The sequence below is a fragment of the Bombyx mori genome, chromosome 26, assembly GCF_030269925.1.
Source record: "Bombyx mori chromosome 26, ASM3026992v2".
NCBI classification, from domain to species: domain Eukaryota; kingdom Metazoa; phylum Arthropoda; class Insecta; order Lepidoptera; family Bombycidae; genus Bombyx; species Bombyx mori.
In genome coordinates, this window is record NC_085132.1 from 7,450,202 (window position 1) to 7,476,188 (window position 25,987).

Sequence of the window (25,987 nt, forward strand, 5' to 3'; positions counted from 1 at the left end):
AATAAGCTTCAATTAGAACGTGTAGTGGTGTTACAGAACTTGCGCGGCGCGTTCGTGGTTCGTTAGTGCGGTTCGAATATTTTTTGTGTTTTGTGAGGATTTTTAAATATATTTGTTGTAGTAAGTATAATAATATGTTTTAATACTATTTAGCTGTAGATACAGGTGTTTTTTTTTTCATTTTTACTTTAAAGAATTAGTGATGAGCATAATTAGAAAAGTAAAGATGATTTTTTTTTTTTTTTTATATTTTTTATTGGTTAGATGAGTGGACGAGCTTACAGCCTACCCGGTGTTAGGCGGTTACTGGAGCCCATAGACATCTACAACGTAAATGCGCCACCCACCTTGAGATATAAGTTAGAAGGTCTCAGTATAGTTACAACGGCTGCCCCGCCCTTCAAACCGAAACGCATTATTGCTGAACGGCAGAAATAGGCAGGGGGGTGGTACCTACCCGTGCGGACTCACAAGAGGTCCTATCATCAGTCACAAGAGGTCCTACCACCACCTAAGTCAGCAAAACAGCTTTGTTCATCATTGTGAAGAATTAGATCGATAGATGAGTTCAAGCTTTACTATATGACTTAATGGTAGTGGATTCCGTGATTCACATTGAGGCTCTTACAAAGGCTGTCGCAACCTTCGAGCTGAAATCAGAATGATTGTTTTGTGGTAGTAATGGACTGGATTTAAGATAACCTGATTTTACTAAGTTCAAATAATTATACCTATACTTAGCATTGATGGCTGTTTCGCGGTTCGCTTTCAGGAATTATTAAATTTAAAGGTTCAATTTCATTGAAAACTCTTTAGTGTCTTTCAACCTATATGGCGTTAAAATTACGACCTATTGTCTTAAAGTGGGTGTCGGTATTCACGTGGTGATGTCTATGGGCTGCAATAACCGAAATTAGCTGGACCGTGAACTCCTTTAATTCGTACCATAATCATTTTTTGTTATAATCCAATAGGTTGAGTCATAATGAGTGTACAGGACAGAAATAAAAAACTGGATTGCTTGGATACAGAGGGTGTTGTGAAGTTATTGCAAACATGGGACTTGGTTGAGTTTGTGGACTTCGTTAAAGAAAAACAACTGGATGGACGGAAAATCGCAGTAAGTTAAAACGCGGGAGTGCTGTGAGGAATTGAGAGAGAGAGAGAGAGAGAGAGAGAGAGAAAGAGAGAGTATTCCTTATTGTACACCAAAAAAAAACACAATGCGAAACATTAACTACAAAAAAGTACAATTGGCGGTCTTATCGCTAAAGCAATTTCTTCCAGACTACCATCAGGCTGACAATAATCATTTGGCAACGAATTACGCGCGGTGTACCAATCCAATTAAATAAATATATATACACATACACATACATATACATACATAAATACCATACATAATTATATATTTTATAGTCGTCGTGGCCTAACGGATAAGACGTCCGGTGCATTCGTATGTAGCGATGCATCGGTGTTCGAATCCCGCAGGCGGGTACCAATTTTTCTAATGAAATATGTACTCAACAAATGTTCACGATTGATTTCCACGGTGAAGGAATAACATCGTGTAATAAAAATGAAACCCGCAAAATTATAATTTGCGTAATTACTGGTGGTAGGACCTCTTGTGAGTCCGCACGGGTAGGTACCACCACCCCGTCTATTTCCGCCGTGAAGCAGTAATGCGTTTCGGTTTGAAGGGTGGGGCAGCCGTTGTAACTGTACTGAGACCTTAGAACTTATATCTCGAGGTGGGTGGCGCATTTACGTTGTAGATGTCTATGGGCTCCAGTAACCACTTAACACCAGGTGGGCTGTGAGCTCGTCCATCCAATTAAGCAATAAAAAAAAAATATATATATACATACAAATACACAATGTAATAAAATAATAATTGTTTGAGAGGATACCGTCATTTCGTTTTTGATACCACACTGCTGGCCGCCGCATTAATTCACAGTGCGTTTCCAGAGATCTTTTTTGTTACGTACCATCCGGCTTTGGAACGAACTTCCCTCCACGGTGTTTCCTGAGTGGTATGACATGTCATTCTTCGATCCTTATTGTCCATGTAAGCAGCAGCTTGGCTTGGCCCTTGCCATTAATGACGTCTATAAAAATTATAATCTTAAATGTTATTTAGTTTTCAAAGAAGTCTTAACAACGAAATCACAAATTGACACTTAAATTTTACATTTACAATTGTTCTCCAAATAAACATTGCTGATGCAATGATGATTTATTTAATTTCAAACAAAAATATTCACTATTTTCTACGTCAAATATTCTAACAGCTAATCTATCTATATTTCTATAATTGTTCTAGACGTACTCGCCTGCTTCGTTGGGCATTTAAAATTAACATTATTATTTATTGTCATTATTATAAGGGAGTCCTACACTCTTAAAAATATTCTAGCCTATCCATTAAGTACATGTATTTTCTACATGGATACCAAGTTTCAAGTCAATCGGATGCATGGTTCAGTAGTTATAACGGAACATCCGTAAAAACCACTGTAGATTTATTTATATATTAGTATAGATTATTTTTTATGTCTTTGTAGGCAGACTAGCATATTGGTTACTATCGCCCATGGACGCCAGCAATGCCAGGGACCGAGCCAACCCGCTGCCCTCCGTTCAGTACTCGTCACAAGCCTAATACACAAAATAAATCAAAAAATATTTTCAGTCGCATTCAGTCGAATTTAGACGCGCTTATAATCGTAAATACATATTGTTAAACGGACTATTTGGCAACTCAAGTCGTCACAAATTTGGAAAAATTCTTTTCATTCTCATTTAACATTTAGAACCGCTAAACTAAAAGGCTCCATCAGATCATTACCTAATTAAACACACGAAAAACGAGATCGGGCTACAAAATCGTTATCAAAATACGGTCCGATTTCAAAGGCAAACTCGTGTTAACCCTTAATTAAAAGTTTCGCAACGAGCGGGTCCATTTCCACTATACTGAACTCTAATCTTCCCATCACGGTATTTCCAAGCAGTCACTATTTATCTTACATAAATCAGTGAGGTGCTTCCGTTGATTTAAAGAGCGTGAAGGGTCAAATGTTTTTCGAAATTAAAATGTAAAACCCTTTTACGAGCTTGCGCACCGATGTGGATTCATGTTGGGTTTTTTATTCGTTTTTATTACTTACTAGCTGACCCGGCAGACTTCGTAGTGCCTCAATCGATAAATAAAAGACCTAAGCTTTTCATCGCATGGACACATCAAAGGAAAAACAAAATCGTTACTTTTATTTAATTCCGAGCATTTTCATATTTATCTACCTTTTAAACCTTCTCTGGACTTCCACAAATAATTCAAGACCAAAATTAGCCAAATCAGTCTAGCCGTTCTCAAGTTTTAGCGAGGCTAACGAACAGCAATTCATTTTTATATATAGAGAAGATGTGTCTCAATTTTAGCACTACAACGGCTGCTCTACCCTTGAAACCGAAACGCATTACTGCTTTACGGTAGATATAGGCAGGTCGAGACTAGCATCTGGTCGAAATCTCAATGATTGTGTACTGCGGTCAACTCATCTACCAACCTAGAATCCCTGATTACTTCGTGTCAGAAATAGGTACTATGATGGTAAAGCCATGACAAAACGAGCTATATTTAAGTCTATGACATGACGCCATCATCATATCCAACAACTCACGACCACAGCATCTGCTAGACTCCCATCGTTTTCGCTGTAACCGCCATCAAAACCTTCATCGGACTGCGAATGTTGAATACGGCGCTAGTCATTAAAATTTATGAAGCTTTTAAATCAGGTCTCACGTTCTTGACGCGTAAGTGATATGCACACATTCTCGACTCCATTTGAAACGGGAGGAGGATTCTCATCAGGAATTACAAATAAATTTGGGTAAGCACAAAGTTTTTCGCCGAGACCGTTAATCCAAATAGATTTCGTTGTCGATAATTTCTGTTTTTTTTTTATTGAATAGTTGAGTGGATGAGCTCATAACCCACCTGGTGTTAAGTGGGTACCGGAGCCCATAGACATCTACAACGTAAATGCCGCCACCCACCTTGAGATATTAGTTCTAAGGTCTCAGGCTACAACGGCTGCCCCACCCTTCAAACCGAAACGCATAACTGCTTCGCGGCAGTAATAGGGTGGTGGTACCTACCTTTGCGGACTCACTAGAGGTGTTTATTGTCTTTGTAGGGTGACAAGCTCAAGGCTCACTTGATAGTGATGGTGAGTGCTTACCATCACTCAGAGTTGTCAGCAATACCAGAAGTATAACTAGATCGTTCAACTATCAGTAATACTGCGATCAGTATCCAAATAATTTCTTTGTAAACTGAACATAATAATATGTATTTTGTGGTAATTTAACAAAATTCCCTGATCTTTGATCTACATAATTTCTTTAGTTTTCATGAGTTTCGAATATTTTTCCAACTACCGTCTTAATTTCTTTATCGCTTAATAGAGTATTCAAATGTCGATTAATTACAAATTAAGTGAATATCTGTGACCTTGCTCGTTCACGAAGCCCGCTATAGAAAGCAGAGTATTAAATACACTTGACATTGGTGAAATCTAAAAGGAAACGCCATAAACCTAAGAGATAGATAGATAGATGTCTGTGACCACGAAAAATTACCAAGTTATTATTAGTATCGAATTGTGAGACAGCCGTGATGTAAAACATTTGATATTGTGACCATGTCCATGACCATGTGTGACCATCATGTCTCAAGGGTGGTGTCGTTTACGTAGTGGTTTCGTATTCTTTTTTTATTTGCGGTACAAATAAAAAGAAAACAAGTTATCGTCGAACGCGACGAAGAGTTCAACTTGCAACTTAAGCCATAGAGTTTCATGCTTGATCTTCTCTGTTAGTGGGTCACGATTCTGATCTGGTGGTAGATTCAGCGAAGCTATGCTGCTAGGGCATTTCAGTATGTTTGCCATTTCAGTATGACCCCTCAGCTCGATTATCTATCTGGAGAAGCCGGTATAGGCCTTAAAGGCGATTAGACCGAAAAAAAACTACTTGACTGATTTGACTACTCAATTTGAGTATTTCATTCTTTTATAGTAGTTTTCTAGTTCTTTTGGTTGTAGGACCTCTTGTGAGTCCGCACGGGTAGGTACCACCGCCCCTTCTGTTTCTGCCGTGAAGCAGTAATGGGTTTCGGTTTGAAGGGTGGGGCAGCCGTTGTAACTATACTGAGACCTTAGAACTTATATCTCAAGGTGTGTGGCGCATTTACGTTGTAGATGTCTATGGGCTCCAGTAACCACTTAACACCAGGTGGGCTGTGAACTCGTTCACATATCTAAGCAATAAAAAAAAAGCTATGCTGCTAGGGCAGATGCTAACCATTTCAGGATGAGCCGTGTGAGCTCGATTACATTAGGCAGGTGGGACACTGATAGATAAATGATTAGCACTAATTCACCGAATTAAATATACTAAAATAAACACGAGAGTTGCAGATATATTTGTATGATTAGATTCTTTGAAATTTTCAATAATTCCATCTAAAGCCTACAGAGCAACGTAATCTTAAAAAATTTTTACAATAAAAAACTTTTACTTCTTTAAAACAAATTTTATAAAAATATTCCTTAACTATTCAACTAATAACTACAGAACAGGCGGGCCTAACTTTTCGGTACAAAATTTTCTCTCCGTCGACATACACATTGTTGTAACAACTATTTCTAGAAAGTTTCATATTAAAAGTTGATGTTTTCAACTTTTACATTATTTTTTATTTATATAGTTTTTTGAACGTAGTCGTTTTTGTTCTTCAGCGATTTTTAAATATTATTGTGTACATGATGTCAAAGATAGACTTTACTAATCATGAGTGATAACTGTGGCTTTTGAATACGTACTCTCTCAACAATGTGTATTCTCTACAGTAAATTCTCTTGATACGTTAGAGAAATAAGGAAACTTCAAAGCACTGACGGAATATCGCGCCGATGTTTGTGGCTATAGCCTGATTGTGTGGTTCAATGTTTCCCACATATACCATTATAGAGTTAATTCCAGTTGTTTATAGAGCGGTGGAGAGACGACCTTTGCGTGTGGCTCTATATAATATGTAATAAGATAACTAGAATTGTATATTTCATAAAGTGAGATGACCTCAAATATTAAGGGGGTTTGAAAATGTTAAGTCACTGGTTTAGGCATTGAATATTTCGATCTAAAAGATTTATGTAAATGTTACGTTATTATATTATATTCATTCTTATTCCACATAAATTGAAAATTTAAATTACGGTTAAGTTAATTATTAGAATTAATACCAAAGTTCTGGAAGAGATCGAATTGATGAATCAAAAGTCGTTTATCGTTGACACGTCTTTTTAAGCATTATAAATAGGCTAATGGATGAACATACCGATTATATATGTGTTTGATAATTTCCTTTCGCAGGATGTTACAGAAGGGATAGTAAAGCTATGGAGACCACAATCTAATGCTAAGAAATTCATTGCATTCCTCGAAGACCTAAAACGCGACCCAGATAAATATTTGATTACAAATGAATCGATCGATGAGAAATCTGAAGCTGAGATGGCTTTAATAGAGAGCCAGTATCAAACAGTTAAAAAAAAGGGTACAGAAGAACTTGTTAACGTTAATAATAGCATCGAAGATTTATTGAAAAAATGGGTACCGGTTAAAAGCTTCCTGTACAGGAACCAACCAAAGCAAATTAATAAGGCCGCACCGTCCTATCTTCCCATGAAGCCTGTATCTCCAAAGCGCTCCAAAAAGTTCTTCAGGCTAAACTCATATGAATATCCATTGTTTGACTTACGTTCGCGGCTTAAGCAAGACACTACGGACAAATACTATCCAATGAAAAGAACAAGCATATTTTACATAAACAAATTATACAAAAGACCCGAATGGGGAACCAAGTACAAATCTATATCGACAACTGAAGAATTTACGGATAAATATGCAGAGGATCATCTTTACGAAGACTTGAATTACAATGAAATACCTGAGAATACTAAAAACTTTGTAAGAGACGACAGAATAAGCAGCTGCAACTTAAATCAGACTTCTAAACCGTGTATGGTTAAAATTCAAGAACTTATCCAATCATTTAGGATGCCGTTTTTTGGTGGCAAAAAGACTGATCCGCTCAATGATGTTGGTTGCGCGGTGGAAAACGGTGTGGATGATAAAGAAACAAACATATATGAGAGCAATGATCCGATGGCAAATATGTATGATTCGGTGCATGTGAACAATGAAAACGTTATTGCAAATCAAAGCGTGAAGGTATGAATTATTTTAACGTGGTAGGACCTTTTGTGAGTCCGCACAGGTAAGTACCACCACTTCAAAGCCTATTTCTGCCGTGAAGCAGTAATGAGTTTCGGTTTGAAGAGTGGGGCAGCCGTTGTAACTATAGTGAGATCTTAGAACTCATATCTTAAGGTGGGTGGCGGCATTTACGTTGTAGACATCTATGGGCTTCGGTAACCACGTAAAACCAGGTGGGCCGTGAGCTCGTCCACCGACTTAAGCAACAAAAAATCGGTTTACTATTTAAGCGTATGTTTTTTTTTGTTTTTAAGCTACACTCAATACTGACTTTAAATGTTCCAGACAAAATTACCGGTGGAAGACTATTTAGATCCAGTTCAAATTAACAAAGATTATCTGGACGTTCAGTACAAACAGAAAGACGACTCTATACTCGGTTATATTATGAGTATATTCGAGAACAGATTCGGAATGAAACGAGGTATGTGTAATATAATACTAGCTGACCAAGCGAACTTTGTGCCGCTTTAGAGGCAATAATCGATTTTATCAAGGTAAATTTTTTATTTGGATAATTAATGTAAATTAAAAAAAAAGGGTGCGTGTACTTATGTACGCGCGTTAGAAGTTATACTTTATTTTTATTAAATTTATTTCTTTTTTTTTATTTAAATTTTAATCAATTTTAAAAAAAATCGATTAAATAACATCCTCAAACACGCATATTGGACATCCCTTTTCTTGACATCGTATATATTCGGTAATTCTCGGTACGGTTCGGAAAATTCACCTGCGGCTATATTCAGACTCGCCAAGTTACGTCGGTCATATATGAGTCGACTATTATCAAAGGCGGCAATCTGACTTTTGGACAATTGGTAAATCAGAAAAACGAATTATTGACTTTGTATTCCATCGGCAGTCACAAAACTCTTCGGAACGACATCTTAGATAAATAACAGGTTAACTATTAACCTTTATTTAATGCAGGTTTTAAACCGTATTCTTTGAAGGAGACGATTATATTCAAATCAATCTGTATTGACATATCAATAAAAATTTTTTGTCCGAATGCACAGATTGCCACCTTTGATAATAGACGACTCATATATTGTAATGAGCGATTTAGTGGGCAACTTCATTTCTGTTAATTTTGTGTCACGGTGCGCGCGCATCGTAAAATTTCACTCCCATCAATTTTTCATAACGCGCCTAAAGAAGTATAACTTCAAAAGCAACTATTTGAATGATTCTTCTTTACTGGCCATTTATTTTAGTTTTTATTATTATTATTATATTATCTTGTTCTTCTTCAGTCCTTTTACTCGCAATGTTTCGAATCCTAGTTGCATTACGGCTTCGTCGGGAAAGATTTGATCGTTTTGGTCGCGGCATGGCTTTCTTAATGATTAGATAATCATTAAGACTCGGCATCTCAGCACTATAAGCGAATAGAAACTCGAAACAAACACATCAACCGGTCAACTTCAAAATTCTAATTTAATTAACCATAGGCTACTTTACGTTTAGCAAATCACACAACTTCACTCTTCGCGTTCCCGCCAAAAAGTCCCTGATAGGATGGAAGGAAGGCAGGAATACAGTACGATGTTACAGGTTAATTTTTTTGGAGGCAACGGCTCCGGTTTCTGTAAGCCACCGATGTTGTCAATAATTTGAGAAGCATTTTCAAGTAATTATTAAAACATAGCTACGTTGAATTAATAATCTATAGTGCAATAATATTTTTATTTAAAAATATTTTGAAATTAATTGTAGAACAATTTGAAATTGAATTTTATAAGTGGTTTAAAAAAAGAAAAGCCTTTAATAATATATTTTTTTATCAGCGTCCATTTTCTTCCGTCCTTTCTTTTTCATTCCTGAATAACACGACGAATCTCCAACTGAGGAGTTTTCGATGTATTATCGCCGCTTACGACATTCAATGGCGCCGGTGATAGCGCGTAATACATACCTAGTTATTTGAAAATGTTTTTTTTTTTTAACAAATCATCGCTTCGTTGAATAACATCCGAGGCGCTTACAAAAGGTAAGTACATATAATTTTGGCTGCGGTAATGACGAATAATCCTATTCAATCTAATTTTCGACACGAATGAAGATTTGCCGACATTCACACCGTTAGTGTTCGTTGTTGTAACTTTTCAATGACTCTGAGGACTATTTACAACCAAAACAATACATTTACATTCAAAATTCAAGGCAGCAATTTCTCTATTCGATTTTTATTTGGGACTAACGACCCGCCCTCGCTTCGCTTCGGAAACATTAAATTTTATTATTGACTAGCGACCTGCCCTCGCTTCGCTTCGGAAAAATTACATTTTATTATTGTTACCCGCGGTTATTTACGTGCCGCGTGTGAAGCCGCGGGGTGAAGCTAGTCTAAAAAAAGTAGCCTAAGCTACTCCTTATATCATCAGCTATCAATGAAAGTCCCGTCAAAATCGGTCTAGACGTTCCAGAGATTAGCCGGAACAAACAGACAGACACAGACAAAAATTGTAAAAAAATGTTATTTTGGTGTATGTACCGTATATATAGGTATATTCATATGCATGTAGTAAAAAGAGGCTAGTTCAATATTACAAACAGACACTCCAATTTTATTTTTATGTATAGATTACTTGTAGCGTTTCAATTACTTGCTGAATTTGTGGAATTTCAATTCTTTGGACCAATAAATAATTTCAATAGAAATCCCGTGAATTAGTTCTCAGGACTATGCACATTTACTAAACTTCAAAATCATAATTTGATTTATTTATTTAGATGTCATTGAATATTTTTATTGAAAGTCAAAACAAAATATCGCTTCCCAGAAGCCACAATCCGGAGAAAAGCCGGCGGATCAAACTCAGCGGGCAAGTCATTTCTTTTTATATTTAGGTACTTATTAATTGTTTGTTAACGTAACAGTAATTTAAACTCAACGAATTAGACTGAAATGGCCTGAAGCAAGGGCCGCATTCCCACGCAGTATTCCAATAGCAGTGCCATTTAGTAATTTTTTATTTTTCTTAGTTTGTTCTTCTTGTCAGAATGGTTGTGGTTGCGCTGATGATGTGCAGAAGCATGCGTTAGGTACGAAATGTTTTCGAGGATTCGTCTACCCGGTGACTCGCTTCCAGCTTCAATTGGCTTTCAATTTAACATATGCTTATTGCTCATTCGTATCGCTCTTTCTTAGGCAGTTTCCTTAAGCCTATGAGAGGATAATATTTGGGTCTAATTGACGTAGCTCTCTCAAGGAGTTCCTAGGGTTTACGTTATGCCGATGACGAACTTTAATGTATCGTCATTAGTATTATATTTGATTACGGCTTACGAAGTTGATGGTTACACTACGGTGTAAATGTCGATCGTGAATCCCGAACGCTTTCGTCCTGGTGTAATGAAATTAGCAAATCCAATAAGTCTTCAACCAACGCGCCCCGGGACGCGCCCTACTTGGTTGGCATTTTAAACTTTTGACATCTTCAAGACCTTGTACATTTTTTTGTTCTTCTCAGAGACGAAAACAGTTTAGAATTTATTATTTGAATTAATAAAATTTCCGACGACCGTTAAAATTAAATAAAATTAAATTGCTAAAGTAATTTCGTCTGTTAAAATTTCTAGATTTTAAAATATCGTTTGGGCACTGGTCTCGTAATATCTTATTGCGCGTGCATTTAGTCTCCATTTCGTGTAAACACACCTTGACTGTCTCTAATTTAATGAACATAAAAGTTAAGCGCGAGATGGAATGATAAAGGTGTTTTTAAATAATTTAAACTAGACGATTTTTTTTTGATAAGTGGCTTAACAACGCCATCTGCTTTTTTTTTTTTATTGCCCTTGTAGGCAGACGAGCATACGGCCCACCTGATGGTGAGTGGTTACCGTCGCCCATGGACTTCAGCAATGCCAGGGGCAGAGCCAAGCCGCTGCCTACCGCTTAATACTCCCCACAAGCCTCGTTTGAAGAAGGACATGTCATAGCGCTCGGGAAACACCCTGGGGAGCTCATTCCATAGCCGGATGGTACGTGGCAAAAAAGATCTCTGGAAACGCACTGTGGATGACCGCAGGGGCTCCAGGTAGTATGGATGAACTCTACTCCGGTGGCGGACGTTGCGATGGTAAAAACGAGATTCCGGTATCATCTCGAACAATTCCTCAGAGCACTGCTGAAATAGCTTTAGTTTTTTTTCCCCCTACATATGCTGATAGCCTTGAGAGGCTATTTCAGCTTTGCCCTAACGTTTGTAGGTGAGCTCACGAGGCTCAACCGGAGAGTTGCTAACATTGACCCTAGCAAGAGCAGTGCTTCGCAGAATCTACCACCGGAAACGCGACCCACTGAGAAGATCCGGCGAGAAACTCAGTGGGCTAAGCTTTAGCGTTAATGTGTCTTTAAAGCAGTTAGATGAAATTATGAAAAATAGTATTATTATTCGCCAATAGATGTCGGGAAGATATCAATAAAGTTCATTATTGAAAACACGAATAAAACAACATTGTCTGAAAATAAATCGTAGTTAGATCGATTTATCGCCCCTGAAATCCCTTGTGTACTAAATTTTATTAAAATCGTTGGAGCCGTTTCCGAGATTCAGATTATATAATTATATATACAAGAATTGCTCGTTTAAGGGTATAAGATAAGATAAGATAGAAATTTTATCTCAGGTAGATTGTATTAAAAGGGATTGGCTTTGACTCTACGGTGTGTGATGGCTCCAATATCTAGGTAACGCTGGTCATGGGTTCGTCTTTATTTCTAGGCTAATAAAGAAATAAGAATGAATCAATAGCAGCTGGACGGTCACGAAAGCTCCAGTAACAAGTAGTTGTTACTTCCACTTTCTCATAAAGCTTTTTTGTTTTGTTCTCTCAAACATGTGTCACATGGTTAAAGCATGTGCTTTAGTGATGTGGTGAATAATAGCGATAAGTTGTTTTCGTGTTTCAAAGAATTTATTTTCTAATTCCAATATTAAATACACGGACACAAATAATATAGGAAAGTAATATCTCGGTGTTACCAGAGTGCTACGACATTACTATCTCCAAACGAGATCTGAAAAGAGTTCTTAGCAACAACTTACTTATCCCTAAGCAACGGCGAAGGAAACTATAATAAAGAAAACAAAATACATATTATTATATACAAAGATTTATGCTGCTTTAGGATATCTGTATTTGGCTTTGCTTATGGCAGACCAGTTACAGTATAACTGACTCGGTGGTTCGGTAGTTAGTGGCCCTGATTGTTGCGCCGAGGGTCGTGAGTTCGATTCCCACATCGAGCAAGTATTGTTTAATGAACATTTTCATTTGCTCTTTGTCTGGGTGGTATACATTTAAACACACACACACACTCACACACACAGAGAGAACCCTAAATTGGGGCGGGTGACCGTGCCTAATTGGTTCCCAGTTATCTATTATTTATTTTTAAATAATTTTGTAAATAATTTGTTAACTGCTCCCACGAGAGCGGTATAATTCGAATTATAAACTCATCATATCCACCGGTCTTCCAATTATTCTGAATAACTAACACGACCGGAGCGTTGAATAAATGAAACTATGAACGGATTTTAAAGAATTCAATTAATATGTATTACTAGCTGACCCGGCAGACTTCGTAGTGCCTCAATCGATAAATAAAAGACCTAAACTTTTGTATAAAATAAACTTAAAACAAACAAAAGGAATCCGTCCGACGGGGGACACATCAAAGGAAAAACAAAATTGTTATTTTTATTTAGTTCCGAGCATTTTCATATTTACCTACCTTTTAAACCTTCTCTGTGCTTCCACAAATAATTCAAGACCAAAATTAGTCAAATCGGTCCAACCGCTCTCGAGTTTTAGCGATACTAACGAACAGCAATTTATTTTTATATATAAAGATATCACAGATAAAAGAGAGAATACACATTACTGCACACCAAAACGTACATAAAATTGGAAACCAGGGAATAGACATATGTACAATAGGCGGTCTATACAAGCGGTCTCTTCCAGACAACCGTTTTAATAGAGAAAATTTTTGTAATGACAAAGCAAATATGTTACGGTGTATTACAATTTTCAGCGAGATGTATTAAAATAAACCAAGTCTTTAGATATAATAACAAATAATGAGGAAAATGATATTAATTGTAAAAGATGATAAACTATTATATATTAGAACATGAAAGCGCGATAAACCTTCAATAAGTTTAATAAGTACGTTATTATTTTATTAGTCTAAAATAATAGTGATTTTTCAGTGCTAAGTAACCTTCTCTGTACTTCCACAAATAATTCAAGACCAAAATTAGTCAAATCGGTCCAGCCGTTCTCGAGTTTTAGCGAGACTAACGAACAGCAATTCATTTTCAGATTATCGATATCGATACATAACAGTCGTTACAGCACTAATAGAGCTTGCGTTTTTACATTTTTTACTGGGTACATATTCAGGACATCGGTTCAGTTCGATTTGTATGTTAACACGATGTTTAACATAAAATGTTGAGCGTGTTACAGAAAATTCACGAATAAAAAATATCTTGTGAACACAAAACTCAGTGTCTGTGCAATGTGGATTGATAGTCATGAGTGTAATATTGAATTATTAGGTGAAACAGAGTGGAAGGAAGTCAGATTGCTTGACAATAGAATAAAAATTTACCACGTTATTTCATTTATCAATCAGTTTAGTTTTTTTTTAAATGTTATAGCATTTATATATTAATACGTGAAGCAGAAACTTTGTACCCCTTTTTAAGAAAATTGCGCGGACAAAGGAGTATGAAATTTCTCACACTTATAGCGAATATAGAGAAGGAGTGTAGATTGTTAATATTTTTTTTAAATTATGCGTTAATAATACATTAAATCAATAAACAAAACATTACACACACTACCACGTATTTGACATACACGCGCATGCATACTATTTCTTTATTGTCAAACTTTTCTTATTGCTTATAGTCTGTGGTCAAATTGAAAATAGATTAAATATGGACTTTTTGGCGGGAACGCGAGGAGTGAAGTTGTGTGATTTGTTTTATTTTGTCTATTTAGTGTTTCTTCGGGTTTAAATGTGTAATAAAGGTGGTTTATTAACTGTTTAATATCTGTGAAAGTGCACAAATGTGGGAAAATGAAACAAAGCCGCTGGACGTAACTTCTCGGGATCCTCCAAAAAGTCCACTGAGATCTTAGTAAATGACCACCATTTTACTGAGATTATATTTCATCCCATATCATCTCATTTCATTTCATCCCAGTTGATTAATGTCTCAAATTAATCATCTTCATTTCATTTCACTCCATAATATCATTTTTCATAAAAATATGAATATAAATTAAAATAAGACATGACTTAAAGGTCTCAGTTACCAGGTCATAAAATCCCTTAAAAAAAAAAAAAAAAGATTAAATATGGTCTTTTTGGCGGGAACGCGAGGAGTGAAGTTGTGTGATTTGTTTTATTTTGTCTATCTAGTGTTTCTTCAGGTTTAAATGTGTAATAATGGTGGTTTATTAACTGTTTAATATCTGTGAAAGTGCACAAATGTGGGAAAATGAAACAAAGCCACTGGACGTAACTTCTCGGGATCCTCCAAAAAGTCCATTGAAAAAATCTTAGTAAATAACCACCATTTTACTGAGACTATATATCATCCCATATCATCTCATTTTATTTCATTGTTGTTGTTGTTTGGTTGTTGAATGGATTGGGAGTTGAATGGATTGGAAATTGGTTAATGTCTCAAATTAATCATCTTCATTTCATTTCACTCCATAATATCATTTTTCATAAAAATATGAATATAAATTAAAATAAGACATGACTTAAAGGTCTCAGTTACCAGGTCATAAAATCCCTTTAAAAAAAGATTCAATATTGTTTGTCTTTATTAATATTTGTCTAAAGTGTAGTCTGTGTGTCTAAAGAAGTATAATAGGTACTCTTTGACAATATAATCATAATAGGTGTACAAACTTATAATTTCAATTAATTATTGTCGAATTTCGACTACCGAAGGACCACTAGTTTATTGTATAACGCTAAGATCGTGACAAAATATTTATTATCATTCATCTACGTTCTTTAAGCTTTGGTATCTGGACTTTAATGTCCTTTTCACTGCAGGCAAACGTTAATTCGGAACAATTGTTTTGCGACAGTGACTCAGCTATAATGATTCATACCGGGTTTTAATTAAGTCAATTAAAGCATCGTTTCAAAGTCGCGTATTCGTCTAAAGGATTTCTCATGTGAATGATTTCGGCTTTTTTTAAATTGCTTTTATGAGTGGACGAGCTCATAGCCCCTGGTGTTAAGTGGTTACTGTAGCCTATAGACATCTACAACGTAAATGCCGCCACTCACCTTGAGATATGAGTACTAAAGTCTCAGTCTAGTTATAACGGTTGCCCCAACCTTCAAACCGAAATGCAGAAATTGCATTCACTGCAGAAATAGGCGGGGTGATGATACCTACCCGTGCGGACTCACAAGAGGTCCTACCACCAGATGAGTACACAATTTACTTTCTTTTAACTTTTTAAAACATAAATTTGATTAGAAAGTAATTATTATACGAATATTTAAGGAGTGGTTACTCTGTGAGCGTACTTTAACTCGTATTGATAGGTACTACACACCGCCCCTTCCCCTTCTATTTCTGCCGCGTCATGCGTTCCGACCAATGCTAGGACGCTCTTTGAATTTCTATAACTCGATCTGTATTGTAGTTTCTATAGGTTCCGGTAACAACATGTACAAAATTTCAAACTATGCAATATAAAAAAATATAGACAATTTTATTGTTTGCGTAAGGATAGATTAGCTTACGTATCACTGTTCACTACGGGTCTAAGTCCTTCTTCACTACATAGTATAAAAACAAAGTCGGTTTCTCTGTCCCTATATCTGTCTGTCCCTATGTATGCTTAAATCTTTAAAACTACGCAACGGATTTTGATGCGATTTTTTTTAATAGATAGAGTGATTGAAAAGGAAGATTTATATGTATAATAACATCCATTGAATAGTGGAGACATCAATAATAAATTACAGTTTCCGAAGCGAAGCGAGGGCGTGTCGCTAGTGTCTTATAATTAATTCGAAACAGAGCTAATGATTACTTTAAACAAATAACAAACAGACAAATAAAATCAGTGTAAAAGAAACTAGATTTAATATTATTACCGTCTCGAATTTAATGTTGTATTTATCAAAAGATTTTAACTCAGAAACTTGGCAACCTCGTCTAAAATATTAATGTTTTTCAAATTTAATAAGTTACGCTACAAAGTCTCTTTGATCAAATTCGTTTTTTTTTAACCTGTTTCCTATTTAAGTAACGGCTATTTTTGGAATCGGATACTTTCGTTTTCTATACTTAATATTATAAAGAGGAAAAATTTGTTTGTTTGTATGTATTGAATAGGCTCCGAAACTACTGGACCGATTTGAAAAATTCTTAAACTGTTTGGAAGCTACACTATCACCGAGTGACATAGGCTACATAATTTTTTTTTTAAAAAAAAAAGGTATCTTTACTAAACCTCCAATAATGTTACGAAAATAAGAAAAATAATAATGTAAAAATAATAATAAAATAAATAAAAACAAATATTATTTAATAGTTCATTAAAATAATAATAATTATTCAAACTACCTTTATAATTTTCTATTTTTAGAAACCTGACGCAAATGTATTATAATTTTTTATTTTGAATTTTTTGTTAAAGACTCGAGCGAAGCCGAGCGAGCCGCTAGTATAATATATTTATATACATTTTCTTTTTAATGAATCTTTTTGTTTTCTCCGTTCGTTAATGAAACAGTTCTTTATTTAAGAAGGCAATTAGTTTTATAATACAAAAAGAATAAAAAGGTTTTATTTAAAGGCCAATATATTTTTGTTGTGTGGCAAACGGTAATTGTCTTCAATCTCATTCATTTTTTTTTTTTACTGCCCGAGCAGGCCGACGAGCATACGGCCCACCTGGAAGTTAGTGGTTACCGTCGCCCATGGACTTCAGCAATGCCAGGGCAGAGCCAAGCCGCTGCCTACCGCTTAAAATTAGTTCGAAACTTTAATGTGGCATTTAATTTGTCACTTAATGTGAAATATTAGCAAATTTGTCGCGCCTTACTAGCCGATTTGGGATTTGACTTCGATGAGATTGCTATCAAACTTCGCAGAATTAGTCGCCAGGTCACACTGAAGGTTTTTTGAAAATTTCATAGGAATCGGCTTAACTGTTTCTGAGCCTATAAGGAAGAAACGTACAAACATGAATTTTTATCTATATATTAATACGTGAAGCAAAAACTTCGTACCCCTTTTTACGAAAATTGCGCGGACGGAGAAGTATGAAATTTCCCATACTGATAGAGAATATAAAGAATTGCAGAACGTAATTTTTTTTTTAAATTATGCTTTACAATACATTAAATCAATAAAGAAAACATTTCACACACTACCATGTATTTGACACACCCACATATACTCTTTGTTTATTGTCAAACTTTTGTTAAGGCTGAAAGTCTGTAGTCAAATTGAGAATAGGTTAATATTCTTTATTTTAATATTACGAGTATTTGTCTTTAGTGTAGTCTTGGCGAAATCTGTGACTATAGAAATATAATAGTTTTTGACAATAGAACCATAACAATGTCCAAACTTATAATTTTAATTAATTATAGTCGAATTTCGATTATCGGGCGACCACTAGTATGTAGTTATTGGGCGAACTACAATGCGAAATAGGTCATGTAATTCCCATTCACATGGTAATTCCAAATTCATACCTTTTGTTTTCAAACACATAGGACCCTGTCTATTTAAATTCCGGATTACTTTCTGCATTTTTGTATTACAATGGAGATGAGATATTACAGATTAGGCGTGTTCCCGCAATTGTTTAAAACTACTTAAATTATAGATGCTTGCCTTAAAATAAAAAAATACATGTATGCGATCGTTGTATGCGGGAACACTAATATATTTTAATAGACACATTACTATTACTTTAAAACATCCGGGAACAAGCCACGCACTATCATCCGTCCCCTGATTAGGATTCCTTGTGGCGATTCCTGGGAGGTAGGATTCCTTCCTTCCTGATATACACAATAATATTTTTTTTTTGTTGCTTAGATGGGTGGACGAGCTCACAGCCCACCTGGTGTTAAGTGGTTACTGGAGCCCATAGACATCCACAACGTAAATGCGCCACCCACCTTGAGATATATATCAGTTCTAAGGTCTCAGTATAGTTACAACAGCTGCCCCGCCCTTCAAACCGAAACGCATTACTGCTTCACGGCAGAAATAGGCAGGGCGGTGGTACCTACCCGTGCGGACTCACAAGAGATCCTGCCACCAGTAAAAATTATATACGTTTAAATGTATACACATATAGTTACATTGTATATTTAGGTACGATTTTTATTAGAAAGATAAATAGATTAAGATGTCTTTGAGTGAAAAAAGCGTTTACCGAAAATCGGTTCACGTAATTTTTGTTCTCATTTGAACTACAAAATGTGTTGGTATCTGAAAGTTACTGTACCGCTAGCGTATAATCTTGGAGTGAGGCTGGGTGAGGCCATAACCGATTTCTTCTATAGGACTGTACGCTGTGCTACTGTTACCAATTTAACAGGTAGGTAAGACAAGTTAATCAAGAATCATATAGAGATATAACAAGATACCGAAGCCCATAGGTATCTACAACGTAAATGCCGCCACCCACCTTGTGATATAAGTTCTAAGGTCTCAGTATAGTTACAGCGGCTGCCCCATCCTTCAAACCGAAACGCATTACTGCTTCACGGCAGAAATAGGCAGGGCGGTGGTACCTACCCGTGCGGACTTACAAGAGGTCCTATCACCATTAACCTGTAACCAGTAACCACCTTTATCTTTGAAATTAAAGGTCCGTTTTATTTGGTACCAGCATCAACAGTTCGATGTTTTTAATTGAACTTTAATTAAGTTTGCTCCATTCAAATAGCCGAAGCTTTTTTTTGTTGTTGTGGATATTTTTTCCAAATTTTATACTTTAAATGGCATTACTGTAAAGTTGCAAAAATGTTCAGGGGCGATATGAGTCGGAGTAAACTAAAGCTTGTATAGCACTTTAGGGCGTTGCCTCCTCAAAGTGATTAAGAGTCCAGAAGAAGAACGCAGTGTTAGTTAGTCTCTACTTTCTAGTGTAGGCAGTCATGCGTTCCAGTTTGAAGGGTGGGGACGGCTGTCCAATATCGAGATATCGACCTCATGTGTCATGGTGGGTTATGGATCCATGCTTCATCGTAATCTATCTCTGCGGTAAAAGGAAAAAAAAGAACGCACGTCAAATTGAATTACTCGAGAATATTCATTGCTTTTAACCACATGTGACGTCATGCATTGTGAATAGAGTTTCGCTTGACGCAAACAATGGAAAGGTAGTAATTGAATTAGCCTGATTGCTTATGTACCGTAATATTATTGCAGATACAAACGACGCTCGATCGGAGGGTTCAGATAATGGAAGCGAAGGTGACGTCGCACAGCATGCGCAAAAACCGGAAGACCGTAAGAGTCGGAAAATGGCCGATCGACCTCTTCCGGTTCCGATCGAGAATGAACCTTTTTATATGAACATCGACCGAACCGAAGCCGAAAGCCTATTGAAGGGACAGCCCGATGGGATGTTTGTCCTGAGGCCGTCCAGCCAGGTAGAATATTTCATCATACTTACTTTAAAAATTGAGACATTAGAACTCATATCTCAAGGTGGGTGGCGGTATTTGCATTGTAGATGTCGATGGGCTCCGGTAACCACTTGAAACCAGGTGGGCCGTGAGCTCGTCTACCCATCTAAGCAATCAAAAAAAATATCTCATCTTTCTCGTGAACATAATCTTAGACGACACTCCAATAAGCACTATAATACTTATACCTTAAAAAATCACTAGATGATAACGCCATCTTGTTGTGTCTTTAAAGCGGTTAGTTGCCCTCAATTAAGAAAAATAGTATTATTATTCGCCAATATATGTCGGGAAGAGTTGATTATTGAAAACACGAATAAAACAACATTTTGTGAAAATAAATCGTAGCTAGATCGATTTATCGCCCGCGAAATCCCCTGTATACTAAATTTTATGAAAATCGTTGGAGCCGTTTCCGAGATTCAGATTATATACATATATATTAATATACAAGAATTGTTCGTTTAAAGGTATAAGATATACAAAAGGAGTTGTTATTGTATTTGTATTTGTTATGTAATTGTATCCATTAACATGGGGGCCAGTGTAGATATGGAAGAAATATGAGTGAGTGATTTTAGGTATAAACACTCATATGTTGCTGAAAGGGTTCTTTCATTTTGATTAATAGCATAGACCTGGTGTTAAGTTGTTAACCTAGTCCATAGACGTTACCAATGATCTATGCAATAAGATAGTTGAAGACATGAGTGGATAAAGGGGATATGATACAATTTTTTAATTTTGAGAAAACGGGCAACAAAATTTTGTTACTTGTACTTTTTCTTCGTACACTCCTTCATCACGTGCAATTTCTAAAAAAAAAGCCTTAAAACCCGGAGTTTTAAGGTCTAATATGGTTTATAGGCACATAACACCTTCATTCAATGTAAGAACTCAAAAATCTTAAAAATGGCACTTAACCCCTTCGCCACTCATATCTTCAATTATATATTACTATAGTGGTCTCATTAATTATATTTTCTTGGAACAAAATCACCCCTTTCCCTGTCGGAAAACGTTGCAAATTACACACGACTCTAATCACGTATATACATATATTAATAATATAATAGTAAATAGGATCAGAGATCCGAATCTGTTCATAGGTAATTACCCTTTTGGGCTTCGGGTCCGTCTGCAACCGGCTTTAGTGAAACTGCTTAGTGATTTTGTTTTACCTGTGTAACGGTATGGGTGCGAGTAATTGATTTTCGCATGGTTGGGATGGTAGTAAGTTTAATACCTGTATATTTGGTATTTCAATTAAATAATTCTAATTAATAAAACAGGATGTTAGGTATGTATGTAAAAAATGGTTTCATACAAAATTTGTTCATGCATCGTTTTCGGTCGTCATTTAATTATTGTAAAATTAAAAACACAGAAAATAAAAAAATAATAAAAAATCATACAAGTCTTTATTTGGTAAAGACAAATTCATAAAATTTAATTCTGTGAATTTACAAAATCCTTCATTAAAAATAAAATATAGGATAGTTAATTTGTTACTGCCACCTACAGGAGCAATAAGAAACTAATCGAAGCGAAGCCATCTAGTGGCCGACGCCCGTAAACGTTTTTGTTGTGCTTGAGTTGCTTATCTATAACTAATTTATGTGTATTATCTATGCACGAGCAGTCAAAACGGAGCGGAGCTCTCTGTTGTTATAGCTGTACACTTAAAATGTAATAAATGGAACTCATTGGAAAAATGAGTCTTAATTACCATCACTGTGGAAGACAATGACGTCATTATTTTAAAACACCATGGAAGCAGCCGTATCCATCAAATATAATGACAAGAAATACGCAAAATTAAAGTGGATAGTTTTAATTATGTGTACGACTCAAGAAAGCCGAAGGAAATACAATATTTACTCTGATTCAAGTGAAAGACGGTGTTAGTCGTCGTCAGTAGAAAGGCCTGATCTAGTGGCAAGCGGACTTCGTGAATACAACAATCTGAATGTCTTCTTTATACACGAGGTTTCAAAATAACGGATGCTGTACACTTCAAACGAAAAAGATATAAGGCATATAAGGCAAAAAAAGGAATACGCCAGCACTAATAAGATTATTTTTAATGAAGACCACCTTACTAATCTACTCAAAGTTGTCCGCAAATTTCTAACCAAATCTGTTGATTTTGCGTGTTGTGATTTTATTACACGATGTTATTATTTCATTGTGGAAATAATTCGTGAACATACCGAATTTCTAAGCAGAGCATTCATATTTGCCCGCGGGATTTGAGCACCAATGCAACAATGAAACAGGGATTAATCACGAAGGGAGGGATGTGGACTGGAGACTTTCGCAGTTTTTTTTTTAATTGCTTAGATGGGTGTATGAGCTCACAGCCCACCTGGTGTTAAGTGGTTACTGGAGCCCATCTACAACGTAAATGCGCCACCCACCTTGAGATATAAGTTCTAAGATCTCAGTATAGTTACAACGGCTGCCCTACCCTTCAAACCGAAACGCATTACTGTATCACGGCAGAAACTTGTGTCTGTATGATAATCCAAGTTAATTGAAACTCCAATCATTTCTTGCGGTGCATGTTCGTAGGACTATTATGACCAACGATACGTGAAACATGTCGCAAAATTGCGTTGGCCACAAGATCGCTGTAAATCCACGAAGAAGGTTACATCTCACGGCTTATACAATAATAAAATTATAATCATCAAAAAAAAAAACATGACGAACATTAATAAGAAGTCTTAATATTTTTCCTAAGGGCAAACCTGAATTCCTCAGCCCGCCCCGGCAAGGAAGCGTGTGACGAACACAAAATGTAATCTCGGCATTTAATAAAAAAAATATTACGCATTCGTGACTGCGAAAATCTTTCGTTGGTACATAACATTTTCATTGTATTTTATTATTAAAGCATCAATGTTAATCGCATTAGTGGGAATAAAAGTTTTTTTTGTTTTATTGCTTCAATCGGCAAATAAATTTGTGTAAAGCTACCGGTTACTGGTGGTAGGACCTCTTGTGAGTCCGCACGGGTCGGTACCACCACCCTGCCTATTTTTACCGTGAAGCAGCAATGCGTTTCGGTTTGAAGGGTGGGGCAGCCGTTGTAACTGTACTGAGACCATAGAACTCATATTTCAAGGTGTAACCATTTAACACCAGGTGGGCGGTGAGTTCGTCCACCCATCTATGCAATAAAAAAAAATCTATATAAGCACGAAATCTCTTCACGTGTATACGAAACTAGCGAATAAATTGTAAATTCAGCAGACTAGTTGGGGAATTAAATAATTTGCATAACAAGTATTCTCTGGACGTTTTTGCTGGCGCTGTTGACAATTTTAGACGAGATGTCTACAGCCTTGCTCAATGAGTTTTTTCAATTAAGTAATAGCGTATTCGGTAGTAAATGTGTAATTATGTAAGGTCTTCCTGTAATGTTATATATAGTTTTTTTTTTGTTTTTTTTTTTTTTTTTTATATAATGAACCGCTTTTTTTTTCGATTCATGCAGTCGGTACCTGTAATTGTGTTAGCATTTAATGTGAAATTAATGTATATGATACCTGTAATGTTCTGTGCTGATGTATAACATGTTGGTACCCAATAAATAAAATAAAATAAAATAAAATTGTGGCGTATAACTCAAGACATGTAAGTTAGCGGAAGCCTCTCTCATATTAATAGTTACTCGGTTCATTACCGTAATCTCTAACAGAGCTAACGAGATTGTCTCTTCACTTCGTATTATATCAGCGGGAATATTCACGTGTATTATGTTAATTGGCTGTTAGGGAAACTGATTTGGGAATGCGCTTGATGCTTTGAAATCAACGGTAGGCTGTTTGGTTTTTCAATGCTTTGGGACTTCCTTAATATGTGTTGGTCAACTATTCGCTAAAATAATGAGAGGATTAGGTTAAAGCAAGCAAAGTTTAATTCTTTATTTATCGATAACTAGCTGACCCGGCAGACTTCGTAGTGCCTCAATCCGAATCCGACCGACGGAGGACACCTCAAAGAAAAAACAAAATTGTTATTTTTATGTAATTCCAAGCATTTTTATATTTATCTATCTTTTAAACCTTCTCTGGACTTCCACAAATAAATTAAGATCAAAATTAGCCAAATCGGTCCAGAGGTTCTAGAGTTTTAGCGAGACTAACGAACAGGAGTTCATTTTTATAAATAATAATATAGATTACGCTAATTATAAGTTTGCGGGTTTGATTTTTATTACACGATATTATCCTTCACCGTAGAAGTCAATCGTAAACATTTTTTAAGTACGTGAGATGAATGTTCCAATGAAATAGAATGTTTGATATCTGTCTGCGGGATTCGAATACCGGCACAGTTGCATCGCTATATATGAATGCACCGGGCGTCTTATCTTTTAGGTTGCGACCATTTTATACCTATATATCTAGGTAAGATAGTTAGTTATCATAATATGTATTTCTAGCAGGAATATTTAGGTAAAACTGTACCTAAATATTCCTGCGCGCAATACATATGTTAACTCGAGTAATTAAACAATTTTATAATATTTTATGTTTACAACAAAACATTTTTTCTAGATTTTGCCAAAGCAGAATAGATATTGCGTGCGGAATGCCCGAGGACTATCCGCGTCATTACGGATCCTCCCGATCCATTAACGATTCTTTTAGGTACCTCAAGCACCGGTCACCGTCCTTGTCGAGCCCGTCGCTTGCGACGAAGGACTCAACGAGTGAATTAACCCATAGACACAACCCACTGAGTATCTCGCGGGTTCTTCTCAGTGGGTCGCGTTTCCGATCCGGTAGATTCTGCGAAGCACTGTTCTTGCTAGAGCCAGTGTTAGCAACACTCCCGGTTTGAGCCCCGTGTACTCACCTACTCGCCCGATTATGCTGACATAGCCTCTCAAGACTATCATCTTAGGGAGGAAAAAAAGAGGACTAGTATAGTACAATTTATACATGTGCACCTTGTGTTCTTTTGGTTCGAGCGACGAAAACTAATTTTTACTGGGCCGTATTTTAAAATTATTGTAAAACTGTATTTTATTTAATTATTATTAAGAAGTGTTGTTTTTCTTTACAGCCAAACCACGCGTATACGTTAAGTGTGTCTTGCACTGGAGCAGTGCACAATGTCGGTGTTCGGCGTCGTCAAGATGGCCGCCTCGCGCTCGGCTTTGCTCGACGCGGCGAGCGAAGTTTCACGAGCGTCGCGTCGCTATTACGTCATCACCGTAGGCGGAGGCTGCTTCTGGTTGCCGAGGGCGGAGTGATCGGCGCTACAACTTTAATAGACACACCGCAGTATTATCAAACGCCCAGAAGTATTCCGATTCCAATTTAATTCCAGTTTAATGTGACTTCAGGAAATGACGCAAATTGCACTTTCAGATTATTAACTGTGCTCATATTAAATATGTTATTCTATGTGTTATGTTTACATATTTAATCTTCATAATCTTAAGCTAATTTAAATGTATCAGAAAAGGACTGTACTAGTTATACATATATCTCTGTATAGTTACAGTTATAATAATGAAAGTCAAGTTTTAAATAAAAATGAACTTTTTCAATTTGAAGTCTAGAACAGCTAAGATATCTCGTAAAACATGTATGGTAATAACTATGAAATGATATTAAAGTGTTAAATTATAAATTTACTTTATTTTCTCACTCAAATAATAAGTATTGTGCCTGAGCGTTTTTTAGATAAATAGGTATTATTCAAACTATTTCGCTTTTTTTTTCCTACCAAAGCTGGTAGCCTTGAGAGACTATTAGCGTAACCTTAACTAGTAGGTGAGCTCACGGGGCTCAAACCTGACGACGTTGCTAACACGAACCCTAGCAAGAGCCGTGCTTCGCAGAATCTACCACCGGATCGGAAACGCGACCCACTGAGAAG

The 25,987-nt window shown here is 36.2% G+C and overlaps 1 protein-coding gene across 1 annotated transcript; it reads left to right on the plus strand.

Moving 5' to 3' along the window:
• On the plus strand, window positions 1-25,738 carry LOC101739712 (uncharacterized). The gene is made up of 6 exons (XM_004922032.5): window positions 1-120; window positions 975-1,120; window positions 6,448-7,308; window positions 7,639-7,777; window positions 19,827-20,050; window positions 25,166-25,738. The coding sequence occupies exons 2-6, from the start codon at window positions 986-988 to the stop codon at window positions 25,424-25,426; spliced, it is 1,620 nt and encodes a 539-aa protein (XP_004922089.1). The 5' UTR covers window positions 1-120; window positions 975-985; the 3' UTR covers window positions 25,427-25,738.
• The last annotated feature ends 249 nt before the right edge of the window (window positions 25,739-25,987 follow it).

Bases quoted from the DNA above. Each gene is read 5' to 3' on its own strand.
- LOC101739712 (XM_004922032.5), top strand. From the start codon at position 986: ATGAGTGTACAGGACAGAAATAAAAAACTGGATTGCTTGGATACAGAG. The intron at 1,121-6,447 runs GTAAGTTAAAAC...TTCCTTTCGCAG, and splicing joins TGGATGGACGGAAAATCGCA to GATGTTACAGAAGGGATAGT. The intron at 7,309-7,638 runs GTATGAATTATT...TAAATGTTCCAG, and splicing joins TTGCAAATCAAAGCGTGAAG to ACAAAATTACCGGTGGAAGA.